Source organism: Heloderma suspectum, chromosome 5, assembly GCF_057233095.1.
Source record: "Heloderma suspectum isolate Gila_16-S chromosome 5, 16-S_ref, whole genome shotgun sequence".
Lineage (NCBI taxonomy): Eukaryota > Metazoa > Chordata > Lepidosauria > Squamata > Helodermatidae > Heloderma > Heloderma suspectum.
Genome location: NC_139462.1, coordinates 20,424,103 through 20,440,600, shown reverse-complemented (window position 1 = coordinate 20,440,600; position 16,498 = coordinate 20,424,103). Strand labels below are relative to the sequence as shown.

At 46.1% G+C, this 16,498-nt stretch overlaps 2 protein-coding genes across 24 annotated transcripts in view; both read left to right on the top strand.

Moving 5' to 3' along the window:
• The window catches only part of SEC31A (SEC31 homolog A, COPII component), a 67,146-nt gene extending 65,162 nt beyond the window's left edge, over nt 1-1,984 (top strand). For all 23 annotated transcript variants that reach the window (XM_084855491.1, XM_084855487.1, XM_084855485.1 and 20 more), the window contains one exon: nt 1,300-1,984. In XM_084855491.1, coding sequence (XP_084711617.1) covers nt 1,300-1,479 — 180 coding nt within the window. In that variant the 3' untranslated portion in view covers nt 1,480-1,984. The remainder of the gene's footprint in view (nt 1-1,299) is intronic.
• A 13,524-nt stretch (nt 1,985-15,508) lies between these two features.
• SCD5 (stearoyl-CoA desaturase 5) overlaps nt 15,509-16,498 on the top strand; it is an 82,052-nt gene continuing 81,062 nt past the window's right edge. The window contains exon 1 of the mRNA XM_084855471.1: nt 15,509-16,058. Coding sequence (XP_084711597.1) covers nt 15,833-16,058 — 226 coding nt within the window. The 5' untranslated portion in view covers nt 15,509-15,832. The remainder of the gene's footprint in view (nt 16,059-16,498) is intronic.

Below are 16,498 nucleotides of genomic sequence, written 5' to 3'. Positions count from 1 at the left end.
GTGGAGCCTCATGCTTAAATAGTCTGATAAATTGGGGATGTGGTGAGATCAGGACTCACATTGCCTTAGGTTCTGCAGAATCCCAGGTCACTGCATTAATCATAACACCCCTTTTAAGGGCATAAGACCTTCCTGAGCTAGATCAGACTAAAGGTTGGTTTGTGTACCCCACCACTCTGTCTCCGTGGCAGTGGAGGCTGGTGGCTCCGATGTCAGTGGGGCGTTGAATCTGCTCCAGGTTTCAGTCAGAGGCAGTCAGAGCTCTAAAGGAGCTATCCAAGGTGCATCTTGGGTAGCTCCTTTAATGTTCTGACTGGCTCTGACTGAAACCTGGAGCGGATTCCCTGCTCCACTGACATCAGAGCCACCAGCCCACGATAGCCAAGCAGAATAAGATGGAGCAACAAAGGAATAGCTTGGCCCACAGTATCTGGCATTCAGAGTGAGTTGCCTCTGAACAGACAGGCTGCAGATAGCCGTTATGGCTTACAGCCATTGATCGACCTATCCGCCATGAATATGGAGTATGTTCAGCCTTTTTCTTCGGAAGATTAAAAGCATTGTTTGGGATGCTCGCACAGGTAATGGTAGTGTCATATCTTAAAAAACAAAACAAAACATGCATTGTCCAGGATGCTTCCTTCCGCGTCAGAGGGGCTCTCCGGAATGTTGTTCAGCAGCACAGTTCCTACATTCCTTCCACAATGTGGCTTGAGGAGGATGGGGATATCCAGGAACAGTGTGGGATTTCCATCCACCAACAGTCTGATCAGTCTGCCAAGCAAGAGAGGCACTGGGACATGGCAGGCTTACTGCCCCATACACTCTTGGAGAGGAATGCCGGGCTGCTGCCGCTGCCTCATGTCAACGCGTTGCCCTTGCAGCTATCCTTTTGAAGAAGCCATTTCTTTACTTCCAGGAGCAGCTGCCTCTGCCTGGTCAGGCGACATAGCTGCTGTGGGAGCAGAGAAGGAACAGCTTTCAAACAAATCAATAGCCGCAGCTGTCGAAGAGGGCGGATTTCTAGAGTGACCTCTTAGAGCAAGGGTAGGCATACCCTTATGCCTGCCCTCCATATGTTTTGGACTATAGCTCCCATCAGCCCCAGCTAGCATGAACAATGGTCATGGATTGTGGGAGTTGTAATCCAAAGCATCTGGAGGGTACTGGCTTGCCGACCCCTGCTTTAGAGTATTGGGTGCCAAAAATGCTTGGGTGGAGCCAGGTTGGAAAACAAACCCTTGAATGTGCAGGGGGATGTCTTTTCCATACTGTTTTTTCTTCCTTCCCTCCTTCCAGCTCTCCCCAACGATAATCAACGGCTTGCACAACATTGCCAGGAGCATTGAAACGCGGAACTACACGGAGGGGCTGAACATCCACACCCACATCGTCAGCACTAGCAACTTCAGTGAGACGTCGGCCTTCATGCCTGTGCTGAAAGTAGTCCTTACCCAGGCCAATAAACTAGGCGTGTGAAGTGGGCTTCTGCAGAGAAGCATGTTGCTTTGGGAGGGTGTGTGAAAGGGGCCGCACCTTGGCCATTAGAGCATGATGCGATAGAAAGCTGGTCACTACCGTGCTCCTGCAGATGAGCTTCATTTTAGAAGGGCTAGTGAGTCCTGGTGCTTTTTCTTTCTCTGTTCATCTTCTATTATTCTTACCTACAGATAATGTATTTAATTATGCCACCCCATATTGTCCATTTTAAATGCATGGGACCTGCTGCTTTGAAAGTGACTTTTAAATACAGGAAAGAGAGGAGCGTTTGTGTGTAAGGCTGACCTCAAAAGAGATTCCTTCCACATTCCTCAGCATCAACCAATTAAAAGTTCCGGATTCTATTTTATTCGTGTGCCGAGTTATTCCTTATCAAGCATCCTTCCTCTGCGTCGATCATCATTAGCTTAATTTTCAGTTGTTGAAATAGTTCGGTAGCGTCGTTTTTTTGTTGGGCCGCATGAATAAATGTTTATCTAAATGTGTCCCCCATGAAATTGAGCTTCAAACACATAAACCCCCAATGGACCTGAATGCGTTTGCATTAGACAAATGTCAGATAACCTCATCGCAATTGCACGGAGCTTGCTCTTGACAGATCAAAACAGGAGAGCCCCCATGCTCTCCGGCCAGTGATATAATCACAGTCATTTCATTTCATTCATTTATTATATTTCTATACTGCCCCACAAAAATTAAAACCATTAAAATACATTATATAAAATATAAAAACTATTCACATAATGCCATAAAACAAATAACACAACAACATATATCTAAAACCATCAAGAGACTCATTATACGCTGCCAAATGCCTGAGAGAAGAGGGCAGTTTTAACAGATGTTAAAGATGACAATGTTGGTGCTAGGTGGGCCTCATCAGGGAGATTATTCCATAAATGGGGAGCCTCCACCGAAAAGGCCCTCTCTCCTCCTCTCCCGGAGGAGGGCCTTAGATGCAGAGCATAGTGTATGGGTCGGTTCATGCCAAGAGAGGCATTCTACAGGTACTGTGGTCCCGAGCCATGTAGAGTTTTATAGGTCAAAACCAGCACTTTGAATTGGGCTCGGAAGCGTATAGGCAGCCAGCACAAGCGGGCCAGAATCGGTCTTATATGTTCAGACCTTCTTGTCCCCGTTACTAGTCTGGCTGCCACATTTTGCGCAAGCTGCAGCTTCCAAACCATCTTCAAAGGCAGCACCACATAGAATGCATTACAGAAATTGAACTTGGAGGTTACCAGAGCATAGACCACTGAAGCCAGGCTATCCCTGTCCAGATAGGGGCATAACTGGGCTACCAACCCAAGTTGGTAGAAGGCACTCCGTGCCACTGAAGCTACTTGAGCCTCAAGTCCTGGTTGGCCAGGACTGGGAGTTGCGCCCCCAGCAGAGGTCCAGCTCGTGGCCATCATTCTCCGCCAGGAAGTCGGCCTTCTGCAGGTCAAAGCTCGGGATGTGTACAGTGCAAGTGTACCCTGGAGAGCGCATGACTCCTACGCTCCTGGGCTGCTTCTGCTCTCTTTAAATATGCTTCACACCTCATATTTTGATTACACCACACACAGTTACCACCCTTTTTGATGCAAATGAGGTCTGTGGCTAGCCATTTCCTCCTCCCAGTCCCTCCTACTTTCATTTATAGCTGATCAATATATTACTGTTGTATATATTACTAGATTTATATATATTATATATATCAGCTATAAATGAAAGTAGGAGGGACTGGAAGGAGGAAATGGCTAGCCACAGACCTCATTTGCATCAAAAGGGGTGGTAACTGTGTGTGGTGTAATCAAAATACGGGATGTGAGACAAAAAGACACAGGCCGTATTGAGTGCATAAACTATTTGTTTATTGACTAAAAAGCACAGGATAGTAGGAGAGGTTGACGAGGGTGCGGGCGGCCCCTAGTGTATGATCTCGTAGTTCCACCCGCTGCCGAAGCTGCTTTCGAGCAGCTGACCCTTTTTGGTGGGGGTGAAGGAGTGCAGCCCCCTGAAAGGCGGAGCATACTGTGGCAAGGGATGGCAGGTGTACGTGTCCGCTGGTTTGGTCTCCCACTTGATGCTGTAGGTGACCATGCAGTGGGCCTTCTTGAGGTAGGCATCGACGGTGAAGTCGTCCAGGCCAGCCTCGGCGTCGATGGCCGTGTTGGTGCCGACTAGGGTGGGCTGGGGCCTTATCTTGACGAAGATCTGAGGGAGAGTCTAGCTGAAGGCCATGGCGCCGGTGTGGCTGATGTCGCACTGCTGGTGCTCGTCCACGTGGGGTTTTTTGGACCAGCTGGGCCCAGTGTAGCAGACAGCGTCATCACTCCAGCACATGCCGGGCAACAGAGGCGTAGCGCTGTCGAAGGCCTGGCTGAAGTCGGTCTAATAACACGAGTGTTGACCTTGTGGTTGACGGTGTGGCCAGAGGGCAGTTTGTTGCCTGACCCAATGCAGCTCCGGTTGTCGTGGTGCACGGGGTTCCCCTGGTCCTCGCCCAGCACATTCTTCTTGGGGTCCAGAATGAGGGACTTGCTGGGGTAGCAGTGGCCGGAGTCGGAGTTTAGCATAGATGGTCCTGAGCGGACATCCAGCATGCCCATGTATGTCTCCTGCATCACAGCGGGCAAGGCGGCCTCCACCCCGTGCCCAGCAGACCCCTCCACGTCTGTGTTGTCATCTATCTCCTCGACCTCCACCATGAGGGCGTGGTGCCATGCGTCGATGCCCAGCATGAGTTGGATTGATGTCTTTTGAACACCTTGTGTGTCTTGAGCTTTCAGAACAGTGATTTGCAAACGTCATACTTTTCAGGGAACCTTTTACACCAGGGATACAGAACCTCCCAGCCCAAGGGTCAAATTCCATTTCAGAGAAGCTTTCAGGGACTACATTCCAGTGATGGGCAGGGCTGAAGGCAAAAGAGAGCAGGGCCAAAAATACCAGGGTATTTTAACTCAAAGCTCTGACTGTCAGAGTCAGAATGGTGGGAAAAATGCACAAAGCCAGGAAACCACTAAATGACTGGTGGTTGGGGGGAAGGGGGTAGGGCCAGGAGATGGCGATGGGGTCTTTCTGGAGATCTCCACAAAGCAGGATTTGGCCCCCAGGCCTGAGGTTCTGCACCCCTGCTTTACATGTTGTCTTGCCCTTTGTGTTGCAGAGGATTTTGCAGCATGTTCAGACCATGGTGCTGGGGCACTGGCCAAGGTCATGAGCCCTAATCTTTGCCCTGTGTGGGCTGAAAACTCACCCTGGGATAAACCCGATACTTGCTCATATCTGCACAACCAAGTGAAGATTGTTTTTCGAGGAGTTGTCCACTGTGCCAAAATGGGTTGTATGCAGCTAGTTCACTGGCCATGCCTTCTGGGAATGATGGGGGTTGTAATCCCAACACATCTCAGGGGCTACGTTTCGGAAGACTAACCTAGTTAATACCTTGACAGACAAATTCCAGACAGGTTGAAATCTCAGGTTACTAGATTTCAACGAGGGGAATATTTCTTTGTTGTATTGTGCCAATTTGCACGTAATGACAGCCCATGGGTTAGGTTAAACAACCCATGGGCTGTTGGGGATGAGCAAGAGAGAGCAGGTGCGCTCTTTTGCTTTTAATCAACAACCTACGATCAACCTGTTCATAGGTAGTTGAGCATGATGTGCAAACCTGGACTGATGGATTGCTTAGGTGCGAAACAACCTAGTGGTTAACCCATGGTTTGTTGGTGGGTTAACCCCTGGGTTCTTTAGCCCCTAAACAACCCAGTGTTCCAGGTTCGCATGTCATGGTCAACCTACGACCTGGCCAAATGTAGGTTGTTGATTAAAAGCAGAAGTAGCTGGCATGCTGCGGGAAGCATACCCACTCTCTCCAACTGATCCCTGACATTACATGTGAATTGGCCTGCAGCCTTCCAGGGTCATCTTGATTGACTGATTGATTGATTGAGTGATGGATGGGTGGGTGGGTGGATTTGGTTTGTACCCTGACTTTTTTTTTTTAACCAAAAATGGCACTCATGGCGGCTGTGGAAATGATACAAATGGACAGACACTTCAGGTTGGTTCAGATAAAGTGTTGTTAGCTTTATCCATGGCAGGAAATAGGATTTCCCAGTTTTTTTGCAACAGCTTATATCCTGGTTGGGAATTCCATATTACATGTTAAAATTACTTATGTGAGATTGCAGGAAGCAACTTAAAAGGCAAATAGGACTGAGGGATGCTTTGTGCTGACCAAAGCCTTTCACATATTACCTTGATGACCTTTCTGCCGCGTCTCCAACTCTAACTAGTGGGAAGTGTCCACTTTCACAATGTTACCAGCCAACTATACCTTTAGTCAGCACATAACCCGAGGAAAGCTTGGTTTTTCATAACAAGAGTTCCTGCAGGAGCAGCTAATCTCTCTTTAGCAAACAGCCTCTTCAGCTAAAGTAAACCCTGACAGAAACTCCCGACGTCATCCTGTGAGCATTTTCTGCCAAGCTTTGAGCTAGCTTTCAGACTATCCAGTTCAGCAGACCACAGCTGCAACCCATATCAAAGCCAAGCTCTCAGTCTGCTGGAACACAGTGGCAATACTACATTCTGTTTTTTCTAGACTCCTGTGGAATGGAGGCGTAAGCATGGCTCTTGTTCTTACGGCCTTCCTGCACACCCTTTAGGGAGCATTTTTCTTTCCCTTGCATTTCCCACTAATAATATTCTGGAAAGACCTTTGACAACCTTAACTCTCTCGGTTTTAATTATATGCTCTCTGCTCATGCAGTTGCCTCTGGAGGCCTACCTCATAATTGGCTTATTCACATAATGGGCTTTTCTTTGGTACACTTCATAAAATCGCTCTTTCCTGGCTTGCTGCCTAACATTAACAGGACAATAAGTGGCCCTCTACATGTCACAAGGGGCTGGGGGTGGGGTAGAATTGTGACTTTCTCTTCAATCCATTTTACACCCAAGAGTTTTCTCTGAAATTTCTAGAACAAGAACGCAACTGCAGATCCACATCTGTACAGCTGCTTTTAGGTACAGGAGGAAAATCAGACTCTTCCACACCCCCACCGTGACTTTGATGGACCAACTCCCTTTAGCCTGCTTCTTCAGCCAAAATGAAAGTAAGTTCTATCGGGGCTCCAAAGTTTGAGTAGATGAACAGCCCCTAAAATCACAGATGATGATGACGATGACGATGATTTCTTCAGAGACAGCTAACCGGTGTTGTGCAGACCATATCTTGATCTATATAGAACTCTAAGAGGGTTTCCAATGCTTCACATGCATTATCTCAATAGTCCCGCCTTCCCCAACCTGGTGCCTTCCAGATGTGTTGGACTACAACACCTATAATCCCCAGGCAGATTTGTATATATGCGAGGACAAGCCATCTGCCTTTTTAATCCATTCTAGAGCGGAGGGATGGGGAGGGAACCATGCACATCGATGTGGCCTGCACAGTGGTAGGTTTGGTGTGTCCCCCGCCCCAAGAGTTGCAAGCTCCAAACTCTGCTTCATTGATTAACTGGGAGCAGGGGGAGAGGGCTTTTCAGAGCTACTATATAGCATAGTGGCTGAGGACTGACCTGAGTGAACCAGGAGGTCCCTGGTTGAAGTCTCACTTCTGCCATGATCTCAACTAGGTGAGCCACCACCTTACAGCCTCATCTTGAACATCTGCAATATAGAGGTGGGGAACACTGGTTCATTTTACAAGGCTGCTGTGAGGCCTAATGCAGTGTTTCCCAATCTTGGCCCTAAATTGTCTGTGGCATATGCCTTTCTCTCCCCTCCCCCACTCTGATGGTCATGGATGAAACTGTCCTCTAGCTCCAGCGAACTATTTTCTCTGTCATCCTTCTGGTACTCATGAGCTCTGTATTAACAAATCCTGCAGTGGGATATAGAACAACAGAGATGCTGTCCTTTCTTTCTTTCTTTCTTTCTTTCTTTCTTTCTTTCTTTCTTTCTATCTTTCTTTCTTATGACAGCTCTGTAATGTGATAGAAAAGATAAAATAAATGAGGCCTAGGCAGCAAGTACTGTGAATAGCATTTTGTAGAAGTGGGTGTGTGAGGAGGGAGCTAGAAGGACTATCTTACTCACTGGATCATCACCTTGTTGCGGTGAGTGGGCTTGTGCGTTCCAATGAACCCTGTGAGCAAAGCTGTTGGGAGTTATATATTCCCAGCAGGGTCACCCATGGTGGCAAGGTCAAGGGGGAGGAACCAGCCAAAGAAGGATCCAAGGAAGTCCTCAACGGCAGAACAGGCAGAAGATAACAAAGTGAATGTTACAACAGCTGAGAAGGCGGATGAAGGCTGCAGCAGATAAAGAACCACCAATTGTCATGATATTCATGCCATTGGATTAGAGCCTTTTCTGTGAAGACTGTGTGTTGATCATTCTGCACTGATCTCCACACATAAAACAAATTCACGCACAGGTGTCTTCCAATCTAAACCCAACCAACCAAAAGTCCCATGGCGATCGGCGAATGGCAACAGGGGCAGGGACTGTGAAATCCAGAAGCCCCTAGTCATGGACTGGCACATGGGTGGTGGATACAGATTCTGTTGTCCTGACTCAAGGACTGAGGCAGTTGAGTGGTTCGGCAGCTGTATCCACGACTGAGCAGTCCTATTCAGGATCCACTCTGCTCACCCCGTATGGGGAGAGTGCTAGAAAAGGTGCCCTAAACATAGTCTGCCTCATCTTCTCCCTGACTGGATTACCGCATCCAGTGGGGTCACCATTTAGTGGTCCCAAAAGACAAATGGACTTTGGAGCATGGAATATATGGACACTGCTGGACAATACAGATAGTGAACGCCCTGAACGCAGGACTGCCATCATTGCAAGGGAGCTGAGACGTTTTAACATTGACATAGCAGCACTCCAAGAAACTCCAAGAGGAGGAGAGGGACAACTGAAGGAAGAAAAAGGAGGTTACACCTTCTTCTGGAAAGGACTGCCTGAACAAGAACGATGAATACATGGAGTAGGCTTTCCTATTAAAAATGATCTTATGAAGCTCTTGTCAGAAGTTCCTACTGGCATTAGTGAACGACTTTCAACCCTCCGAATAAAGCTTGCCAAAAACCAGCAGGCAACTATTCTAAGTGCCTATGCACCAACATTAGATGCTGATGAAGACATCAAAGAATTTTTTTACTCCCAACTGGACACCATCTTATCAGAGATACCTAAGGAGAATAAAATCATCCTCCTGGGTGATTTCAATGCAAGAGTTGGGCATGATTTTGATTTGTGGCCAGGGACCATTGGGAAAGAAGGAGTCAGCAATAGCAACCAGAATGGAATTCTACTTCTGACTAAATGTGCAGAGCATAATCTTGTCATTACCAACACACTTTTTCATCAGAAAAATAAATTTAAAACATGGAAGCACCCGCGGTCAAAGCACTAGCATCTTCTAGATTATGTAATTGTCTGTGCCAGAGATCGCTGCGATGTACTCCTCACTAGAGCCATGATGGGTGCTGATGACTGCTAGACAGACCATCGATTAATTAGTTCCATGATGGCCATTAAGATTGTCCCTCAACGTAGGCTCCAAGGAAGAAAACCAAGGCGTAAAATGAACACCCAAGCCCTTCAAGACCCTATTAAGTGACCCTGCTTTCAAACAACCCTCAAGGAACATCTACCTATAGAACCTCCTGAAAATGTCGAGGAACAATGGAATAAACTGAAGACTTCCATTATCATAGCCTGTGAACAAACTATTGGATACTAAACTAAGAAACATCAGGACTGGTTTGATGAGAATGATAGGGAGATTGAACATATTATTGATAATAAAAAGAAAGCTTTCCAAATATGGCAAAAAGACATCAACTATGCTGCTAAGAAAAAAATCTACGCCAGTGCAAAGGCTGAGGTCCAAAGAAGAACTAGAGAACTTTTTTAATGCCACAAAGGCCATCTACAGACCAACAAACCATGGTACAAACTCCTTATGCTCAATAGATGGTGCCGAACTTCTAAAGGACAAAGAGTCTATTGCACTGCGTTGGAAAGAGCATTACCACAACCTCCTTAACCATAACTCTATTGTGGCTGATGAGGTTTTCTCGCAAATCCCACAAAAACAAATCAGAGATGAGTTTGGAGGAAGTCAGTAAAGCCATTAACCAAATGAAAAATAATAAAGCTAGTGGACCCGATGGGATCCCTGTTGAAGTTTTTAAGGAAGGTGGGCCTGAAGCTACATAACAGCTTCACAAGCTCATCGAAAAAATCTGGATGAGGGAGGAGATCCCAGTAGACTTCAGGGATACCATAATTATAACTCTCTTTAAAAAGGGTGATAGAACAGATTGTGGAAACTATCGAGGTATCTCCCTTCTAGCTATGGCAGGCAAAATCCTGGCAAGGATCCTCGCAAACCGCCTTCTACCTATCTCAGAAGACATCCTCCCTGAATCCCAAAATGGCTTCCACCCTTCCAGGGGGACAGTGGATATGATCTTCACCGCACGACAGCTCCAAGAAAAATGCAGGGGGCAAAACCAACCCCTGTACATGGCGTTTATTGATCTGACTAAGGCCTTCCACACTGTAAATTGTACTGCTCTCTGGACCATCCTTCTGAAAACTGGATGCCCTAATAAATTTGTGAACGTCTTGCAGCTCCTCCATGACGGCAATAATCTTGGATAACAATGTCTCTCAAAGTGATCCATTCAAAGTAGGATCAGGCGTTAAACAGGGATGCGTTATTGCTCCAACTTTATTCGCTATCTTCATCGCTACGATTCTATACCTTGTTGAAGGGAAACTTCCCACTGGTGTAGAAATCATATTTCGAACAGATGGAAAACTTTTTAATCTCAGTAGGCTGAAAGCAAAAAGTAAGGTAATTACATCCTCTGTCATAGAACTTCAATATGCTGATGATAACATAATCTGCGCACATTCAGAGGAAAATCTCCAAACTATCCTAAACATCTTCGCAGAAGCATATGAAAAGCTCGGCCTCTCGTTTAACATCAAAAAAACCAAAGCGCTTTACCAGCAAGCACAAACCAATCCCTCTCTAGCGCCATCAATCCAGCTTAACGGTGTGATGCTGGAAAATGTCGATCACTTTTCTTATCTTGGCAGCCATCTCTCCACAAAAGCCGACATCGACGCTGAAATTCAGCATCGCCTGAGCTCTGCGACTGTAGCATTCTCCCAAATTAAGCGTAGAGTGTTTGAGGATAGGGACATTCGCAGGGAGACCAAAATGCTTGGTTACAAAGCCATTGTACTACCAACCTTACTGTACGCCTGTGAAACCTGGACCATCTATAAACACCACTCCCAACTTCTCGAAAAATTCCACCAACGCTGCCTCCGAAAAATTCTGCAAATTACTTGGGAGGACAGACAGACTAATGTGAGTGTACTGGAAGAAGGAAAGACCACCAGCGTTGAAACAATGATTCTCCAACATCAACTTCACTGGGCCATGTTGTTCGAATGCCTGATTATCATCTTCCAAAGCAGTTGGAAAACAGAATACTGGTGGGCAGCAAAAGAGATTTAAAGATGTTCTTAAAGCTAATCTAAAAAAATTTAACATAAGCATTGAGAACTGGGAAGCTCTAACTCATGAGCGTTCCAACTGGAGGTCAGCCTATATTAAAGGCGCTATGGACTTTGAAGAAGCACGAGTACAGATCGAAAGGGAGAAGCGAGCTCAGCGGAAGGCACATCAAGCAAACCCTCATCGTGACCGCCTTCCACCTGGAAACCTATGTCCTCACCGTGGGAGGCTGTGTAGATCCAGAATCGGCCTTACAGCTACATGCAGACCCACTGATAGAGATTAATGTGTTGATTGACCTATCTTCTATGAATCTGTCTAATCCTTTTAAAGAGTTATCTACATATATAGACGCTGTCTTTGGAAGACAATCTTACTCGGTCACAAGTGATCGCCATGATGATGTTGATGAGAAGGACTACATTTCTACCACCTCTTCTCAGCACATGAGTAAAGTTTATTCACTGCCATATCTAAGTTATCTCAATAACATTAGAATGCAGCCCCAAAGAGAGGAATTCAACTTTTTAGGCTGAGTCATTTTCACATTGATGGTACTTTTTGAAAATTGTGATTCTGTGCAATCTGAGTTCCAGCCTAGCAGTTGGGGAGTTGGGACATTTATCCTAGTGGTTTCCAGGCCTGGTAATTGAGCTGGTGGACTGTTCCCACTAGAGGATGTTCAAACAGGAGGACACCTGATTCCACAGGATTTTCTAAGGTTATTTACCCACCTACCCACACACTCCAATGCTGAAAAGCCAGTAAACATCAGCCAATTAATATGGCCTCTACTTTGTCATGACTGCCTGGTGTGGCCCTGCTCAGAGGCACAGTGTTTTTGAAAGTGAAAAGTTGCCCACTCTTAGAAGTTTCCAAATTCACTTCTCCCCACACACACCCCTACACACACACACAGAGGGCATTTTCTACACCAACCTAAAATCCTGCATTTAAAACGGGGCTTTCTGCTTCCGTTTTAAATGCAGGATCACAACTGACTCTCTTTACATCTGCTTCCTTTCCCCCATCCCCTTCCCCCTTCCCCCTCCCCATATCTGAGTCTTCCGTCATCTTTCATTGATCTTACTCCTCTTCTTGCCGCTTTAACTCTTTTCACAGAGGGAACTCAAGCAGGAACACAACAGGGTAATTTGATAGCTCATTATCTGCGATCTATTTAAAAACAGAACAAAGGGCATTTTGTGCAAGAGGGTCACGGCATCATGTAAAGAGCCTGCAAACTTCCATGAAGGAGCAATCACAATAGCAGGATAAAAGCTCCGTGTGAAGGAGCCCACACACACTTTTACAGTTGGGACATCCATGCCCTGTGCAGCTCTCTGTTCCTTTACCCAGTCACTCTTAATGACCATCCTTCACATGCGACATTCTCCTTGACCTTAGATTTCTGTGTCTGCCAAAGCATTCTTCAAGACCTCAACTGCTGCACTCAGGATAAAAGTATTTACTTTTGAATTTGATTTACCATATTCTCTGCCCACCACAACATATAGCCACCATGAAGCCATGCTAAAATAATTACTCATTCAAAAACCTGGGGAAAAAAACTTAACTAGTTGGCAAAATTCCAGGCAGATCAAAACAAAATGTCAACCCAAGATGCCCAGAGAGCGACACTTAGTAGTAATGCCATGTTTTAACCTAGTGACAGAAAGACAGCTGGAAAGAGGCCAGGCATGCCTCAGTTGGCAAAGTGTACCACAGTATGGTATATAGTGGTCCTATGCCCTTGAAGCTCCTCAGCAGAGGATGGGAAAGAATAATTTAGACAAAGTGAATTTCGCACAAAATGAAGTGAGTGTCTCTTTTTAAAAATGCATCCCCATAGAGCTGTAGTATTCACCTGCTAACTGCTTCGCCACATCTTGACTCTGGCATCCTGAACACATGGTACGTATAAAGTACTGATTGAGCCAAAAAAATAATATGCTTGATAGATTTTGTGACAAGATCATTATGGCACTATGTATCATTCCAATGAACCGGGCACTGTTTGGGGCAGGATAATCTGTGCTTTCCCCCCACTCTTACCCCATGGTTAACATAAACTGTAAATATCTTTGGCCTTTGATATTAAATGTCAATGAGGGTTGCACCTGGTCAAATCACCGGAGGGTCAGAAGTCAACAGCCAAGCAGATATGTTATAAATTTGTAGGTGCACTCAATACACTGCCATCATCAGGCCTTCACCCAAACAGTGAACTCTGGGGAGAACTTCAGGCAAGATGGATGACCACTATTGCTGCAGTCAGCACAAGAGAAGAGCTCCTCAGGTTTCTTTTCTCCATTTTGTTCTTTTGTACCAAGGCTGAAACTGCACCGATTGGGACGGGTTCAGCAACTGGCTTATCTCTTTCCTGTAGAAAGATCAATGCTGGGGGAAGACAAGAAAGAGACTCACAGCTCTCTTTCCCATCTGCATTTGTGGCTGCTTTTGTATTGAGTTGGTACAGAGGTCCATCAAACAGATTGGGGGGGGGGGCGACAGCACAGCTGCCGCCACCAGAGGAAAAAGAAGTGGGACAGCAGTGGCACCTGCTTGCTTCAGGCGGCAACCTGCCTTGGGCCGGGCCGGGCACTTTAATCAGTTTATTCCAGTCCACGTTTGGTTTACCATCCAACTTTACAAGGTTTCATGGTTTAGGAAGTGAAAAATTCTGTATATCCATAGAGTCATTATCCCTTATTCCTATGCTGAAGGAGTTTCACGCAATGGGAAAACATGAGGGGTTGGACTCAATGGTTTTATAGGCCCCTTCCAACCCTACTATTCTATGATTCTATTATCTCCAAAATAGCTGGTGAATAGAATGTCACAGAGGTGATAAGAGTTCAACATATCTCACTCCAGCCCTTTTTATGTTCCCGAGTTGACACGCAAATAAGTAGAACTGTATGTGGGGGCCTACAAGAGGCAGAACCCAGGAGCCAGAAGCTGGCATGGCAGTGTGTGGTAAATTAACTAGTGTGAGAGAACCCCAATTTGGATAAAATGCCCCTCTCTTCTTTTTCTATTCTGAGGCAATCAAGGCTGCCTATTAAGGTTACCTACCAACCAACCAGAAAAAAAGACTTGGGTGGGCCTACTGGTGACCATGCTCAGGAATCCATTTTTACCCCACAGGAGATGTCAAAAGAAGGAGAAGATGGAACCTAGAAGAAACTGAGTCATTTCCTGATTTGGGGGGTGGGGGTAGGATGGCTCCGGCATTGTGTATAATGGCTGGTTGAGGAGGGGAGAGATTCAGCTGCAGCCTGTAACTGAATGCTCTGAGGAAGCAGGCCAGGGTGAAAAAGTGGCCTCATCTTCTTGCTGCAGAGGCCATTTGCTCTGCTTGCTTTCACCACTCAGGCTGGAGGGGGCTTGAAGCCCTCACATCTCATTATTTGCTATGTTGTCTGTCTTATTATTTGCTATTTTTGTCATTCTTTGCTAGCTGTAGGTGACTCTGTGTGTGGTTAATACTCTTTTTGCTTCATCTATAATGACACTTGATGTTAAAAAAAAAAAAGGAGTTGGCTCGTGTCTGCAAATGTTCTAGGGCCAGCCCAACCATCCAGCAGAATGAGGCAACTGCCTCAGGCAACAGATCCTGGGAGGCAGCAGCAGCCCTTAGCTGATCCTCCTGAGCCCCTGGCCATTTCCCTCTGTTGGAGGGCAGAGCTGTGCGTGGCCCACGGCCTGTCCTCAGCCCTTAAACTAGCTTTGCTGTCCCATTATCCCATCACCAGTGTTGACGATTCAACTGCCAGTCCAGTCAGCTTCTGTATGTGGAATGGGACAGGCACCATTTTGTCTTTTGCCTCAAGCAGGAGAATGTCTTGGGCCAGCCCTGTAAGGAAAGACAAGGGAGGCCTAGGGCCCATTTGATATTATCTCACCTGGGACAGGTCATTACCAACTACCATTCCTGTGTAGCTGTAACCTTCATATATCTTCATTATTAAATTGGAGTCCTTGCATAATGCCTCTAATTTTTTTTCTCCAAACTATGATTAAATTGGGATCCATTTGACGCCACTATCTTAATAGTAGAGTCCTTTCCTGCAAGCACAGGAGAATTAAAAATGGATATTAGTCTACGGAGCCGATAAAAATATCAGTGGGAAATAGCAGGGGCATATATCAGCCTCGTCCCATTCAGCCACTTAACACAAAGGGATCTACAGCTACCCCACAGAGGCCTAGAAGTCTTGTTTCAAGAGAAGTACCAGTTGGCTCTGAACGCTATATATCAAATACGTGTTTCTTTGTTGGATGGAAATAGATATCAGTTCAGTCTGGACAAGATGTGGCAACAGTGGACAGAAATGCTGTACCTCTCCCTCCCCCCCCCCCCTTTAAGAGCGCCGCATATGGCTCTGATTGGCTGTAGCTATGCAGGTCTTTTCTCTCATTCTCTTTCTCTCCCCCCCCCCTTTTTTTCATCTTCTGTTGCTGTGCGGAGTTCGGCTCTGACACAGCATCAGCATCATGGATGAGATGCCAGCAACAGATGCTGCACACCAAGACTTCCATCCATAGACCGAATTCAGAAAGCAGCCCTGAGAAAGAAAAGAGCAGAAGACGGGGCAGAAGTGGGGGAGGGGAGAAAAGGAAAAGAAATCTGACCCCCCCCAAGCGGAAAAACGACAACAATAGCCATTCATCTCCCCAATCAAAGAGAGCATTTATTCTGCCAGCTTTCGCAGTCTGATTGTCCACCGCGAGCTGATTTTCTCTCTCTCTCTCTCTCTCTCTTTCTCTCTCTCTTCGGCCATGTCAAAGCAAGGAGCCAGCAGCATGATGGATGGAGAGACAAAAATGCCCGACAATGGAAGAGAAGAAAGCTCCTTGGGATCAATAGCAGAGAGAAGCGATCGGAAAGTTGGACGGAACCAAGGAATTGTCTGGAGAAATGTCATCCTAATGGCCTTGCTCCATACCGGTGCTGTATATTCACTGTTCCTTATCTCCAAGGCCCATCTGTTTACTCTGATCTGGGGTAAGTTATTCCGCCCCCCTCCACTTTCCCTCCATGGCTAGAGGTTTTATTGTTTTCACAAAGGACAAGCATCTGGTTTTGGTCTGTTTCCCAGGGGATTAAAATACAGGGCCAGTTTTTGTCTGTCTTGTTTTCCAGAAGACCACATTTAAATGTTCTCTTTAAAATTAAGATATTCAGTCTGAGGTTGCTGGCTAGATTCAGTGGTTTAAAAGTTCTAATTGTGTTTGAAGAATAGCGTTCTATCCTGGGCAGGAGGACAGGGGGCATTCGTAAGATCAAGCTGTCTTTATTGATCTCCAACAGATGACTGCACTCTGTTTTTGTGCCCCACACATTTCCTAATGGCAATTGAAATCACCATTTTTTGCTCATAAATGGACATGACTGCAGGATGGAGGGAAACCTACCCTATAATCACCTTGATTGTTTAGACAAAA